At 42.6% G+C, this 4,140-nt stretch overlaps 1 protein-coding gene across 1 annotated transcript in view; it reads left to right on the forward strand.

Moving 5' to 3' along the window:
* The window catches only part of LOC145655306 (semaphorin-5A-like), a gene marked incomplete at its 5' end in the record, with an annotated part of 21,781 nt that extends 18,470 nt beyond the window's left edge, over positions 1-3,311 (forward strand). Inside the window, one exon of the mRNA XM_081708946.1 lies at positions 2,024-3,311. Coding sequence (XP_081565072.1) covers positions 2,024-2,143 — 120 coding nt within the window. The remainder of the gene's footprint in view (positions 1-2,023) is intronic.
* Positions 3,312-4,140: the final 829 nt, after the last annotated feature.

The following is a 4,140-nucleotide window of genomic DNA, read 5'->3' on the forward strand; positions in this document are numbered from 1 at the left end:
CCATTTCCTTTTACTCTAAAATGACACTTTACCATTTTACCATTTACCATTCTGCTGTGTGGGCACCACAGATTGATTGACAGCCTCAGTGTCAAACGTAGCCCCCCACTTAGTCAGTGTGGCGCAGGAAGTAGGATCACATCAACTCGACTTTAATTGTCGGAACCTGAAGAGGTGAAAGGCTGTTAGGGGTCTCGGTCAACAGCGGAATCTGTCGTGTTTAAATAGAAGATAATCATATTCTCTGGTTAATTTATTCATTTTTTAAGAACATATTTAGAGTGGTATCATCTGTGCATTATTTATTACTTATTGATCACTCGTACTTTAAAGTTATTAGCTAATGTTAGCGAGCTAGCTTCTATTAGCGAACAGGCTTTGAGCACACGGCAGGAGCTAAATGTGAGAAAGTCAATGGCACTTTTAAAAATGACATTTGTATATGAGCTAAATTACATAAAATTAGCAAATCATAGCCTGTGCACATTTAGTTATATTCTCATCACTTGCTACATTATTGTATAAAGTGTCAAATGAAAACAATGACTTATTTAAAAATAAAGACGTACCACCTTATCATCCATGTTGCCTCTAGGAAGTGTCAGGAAAGCTGTTGCCTTCAGTTTGGGTTTACTGTCAAATCCGGAGCTGCACTGAGCCGTTTTCAAATGAGTCCACAGTAAAATGCCTGCGACAAACTCTGGAACTGGGTGTCACTTCAACCCCAGAAAGAAATCTGAGCCATTTTGATTTGGTCTCTTTTTTTAAAAATAAAATGTAGAGAGTGACCTTTCCCCCACTTGCATCCAAACACTGAGCATTTGTGTGCGTGCACCATCTCTGTTCAGAGTGAGTGGAGTGTGGGAGGGGCAGATGAGTTCACAGCTCGTGAATATGCAATATAAGGTAGCTTATGATTCGCTATAGTCAATAAGTCCTATCTATGACATCAAAGATAACACCAAATAAAGTGTAATTCCTAAATGGTCGTTAGGGGGCAGTATACAAAAAATGTCAAATTTAGAGGTTATTTTATGCACTCTGCAGTGCTCAATGAACGTTGGACTGAAGTATGAAGATGATCAGACATGTCCTGCTAATAAAGCATTTGGAGTAAGGAGAGAAAATGCTACAGGACCTTTAATGCTCAAACCCAGTGAAATGCTGGTTGCTTTGGTAATGTTTTTGGTCCTGTCTGCGATCATATGTAGCTGCTGTATTTGGGCAAAACTCGCTGTGGATAAGAGCAGCTCCCAGTGCTCAGTGCTCATAAATGTAAATATGAAATGATTGACACCTCTTGGTAATAGTGCTGAATATACATTAGTATGTTCATGTGTTTCTGCACACATCCTATACAACACCAACACACCATCTTCGCTCACCAGTAGTTCACTGGGAGCCCAAAGTTTTTGACCAACACCAATGAGCTTGAGCTAAGTTTAGCATAGCATGCTGCTAACTCGTTAATGTGTTAAGGTTTTAGGAGGATTATTAGGTTCCACGTATTCTGCATGCACTGAACTGTAATGTGCACCATGGCGGTTCAGGAAAAATACAAGTACTGTTGCAACGCTAGTGTTTGGTATAGCACAAGATGTGTTCAAGCTGTGGTAAAGCATGCTAACCACTAACTCTAGTCAGCTGTGGAACACAGCTCTTTCACAAATCAATAGTCAAAGAACTGCTCTCTGTGGGGCGTTTGAAAATATTACAATTGAAAACCTTTCAAAAGACTGCAGATGTGGGAATCATCTGGCTCCCACAGAGACCAGTCACCCATATCCGCCGTAGGGCAGAATTGAATGACTACTTCAGAATTTCAGTGTCCCAAGGTCTGGCCATTTTTAAGAGTACCAGTTCACTTGCTGTCATGGTTTTTGTCAGCCATTTTTACTTTTGCTGCCTGTCTGTTGCCTGGAATGCTGTTGGGAAATGTTTTCTTTCTCTGTAAAGTTTGTTGTTTTTGTGTCATTTGTTATTATTTACCTTATACTGTTTTTTCTCGCTTTCTCATTCACAGGCTTTCAATAAGAATAACTTGATTCTGGAGGAAAGGAATAAGTACTTTAATCCCCAGCTTGCTGCAAAAACATACACCAATGCCTACTTCACAGACGTCAACACCTACGATGACTACTAAGCATGGAGTTGTACGCCCAGCGCTCCACTGCGACTAATCCATGCCTTCTTCTCTTTTGTTTTTTGGCTTTGTGCATTGCTTTTTTCGATGTTTTATCTTAAGCGTCATTCAAAAATAAACTCCCAGCGATTCATCCTGAGGTCTAACGGGGACTCTACGCTCATGCTCGCTGGTGTGGACACCAGAGCTCTGTAAACGCTCCTCCATGCCCTTGTGGGCATCACCACTGCATCTGTGGGATGGAGAAACATTTAAAAAAGTTGTTAGAGAGGCAGTCTGCTCTCTAACGTGACTCCTGTGGATCGTCTGGGGCCATGCCTGGCTTTGCTGCATGGTCTTCATCCAGCGTCGTCTTCTCCGTTGTCATTTCATTTGTTTTGCATGGTCGATTGCGTCCCAGCGGACGGGACCCGTGTCCTGCGTGATCTGGAGAGCTTTGTCTGCTGTGCTGATTCAGCACTTGCCCTGTGCCTCACCGAGATCCCATGCTGAGGCCCCGCGCTGGTGTTTAGGATGTTCGTCCACCGGAACAGAAGAAAAAAAAAGGCACATCAGACAAAGTCCAGACAATCAACACGTAGACACTTTGGTGTCTGGCAAAGGTGTTTGTGTCTCTTTCAGGCTTGTGTTGACTGAGCTGTTAGCAGTGGTCGGAATATGTGTTTTTGTTGTACACTCAGCATATATTGTATGTCTGTGTAGCTTTTGTAGATTGAACTATGACAATGCAGTGTTAGCTCGCTCTGCTGTAACCCTGCGTTTCTGCATAGCATCGTTTTAACATGTAGAAGAGGTCTGAAGAAGGACAGTCCAAGCACACTTTATCACTACCTTTTTATAACTGTAAGACTTTGATAATTTGAATACAATGAGCATATTTCATGTTGTTGTTTTGTTTAAGATTTAAACAGGAAGTCACACAGATGAGTATTATTCTTATCTAATTGTTGTTCATTTGTCTAAATGTCATTTTCATGTTTTCTAAATGGTATGCTAATTCCTTTTTCTTCGTTGTCACATTTCTTCATGGAGATAACCACCTATAATGGAAAGGCATCATCGCTGACGGGACGTTTGTTCGATTTCTACTAACTTTCTTTTTTACCTGCAAAGAATTCTGTTTGCTTGTTTTAATCTGCATAAATTAAAAGTGCTTCATATACTGTTACCAGTGTTTGGAGTGTCTCCGGTCCAGAGAGGGTGGGGCGGGAGAATGGCTGCGATGGATGGCCTTCCACATACTTTTGCAGTGACACAATCAGTTTCTTTCGGAGCACTGCTCTCCGTCAGCTTTTAACCTGATGGGGAAAATTTTGTCCTTGTAATTAATCACCTGCACAGAAGTGCTGATACCACTGATCCCAGAGCAGTATCAGGCAGCCAGGAAATCAATCAGTGTTTACCTTGACTTGATGTGCACTGTATCTTAAACTACTGTCAGGGTCGGCCAGGGTCCCGCCGTGTTTAGGGAAGCATTGATGTCAGTCATGTGTTATTGAAAGGGATGTCTGTTCGGGTCCATTTGCAGTAGTGTGGCAGCTCTGTGGCAGTTTCAAGTTTCTTCTTAAATAACTAACATACTATGCACTTCCTTCTGACCTGAAGATGACCCTCTGCCTGTGTTGCTGTACAAAACACATCCTGTTAACCAAGGCATGCTCGCACACGCACACACACACACACACACACACACACATACACACACACAGACACACACACGCACACACACATACACTCACACACACGCTCGCACACACACACACACAGACACACACACACACAGACACACACACACACAGACACACACACGCACACACACACACACACACACACACACACACACACACACACTCACACACACACACAGACACATACACACACACACGCACACACACACACACACAGAAACACACACACACACACATACACTCTCACACACACGCTCGCACACACACACACACACACACACACACGCAGACACATATGCATGCCTGGAT

Source organism: Electrophorus electricus, unplaced genomic scaffold (assembly GCF_041902795.1).
Source record: "Electrophorus electricus isolate QZ-2024a unplaced genomic scaffold, ASM4190279v1 Scaffold210, whole genome shotgun sequence".
NCBI lineage: Eukaryota > Metazoa > Chordata > Actinopteri > Gymnotiformes > Gymnotidae > Electrophorus > Electrophorus electricus.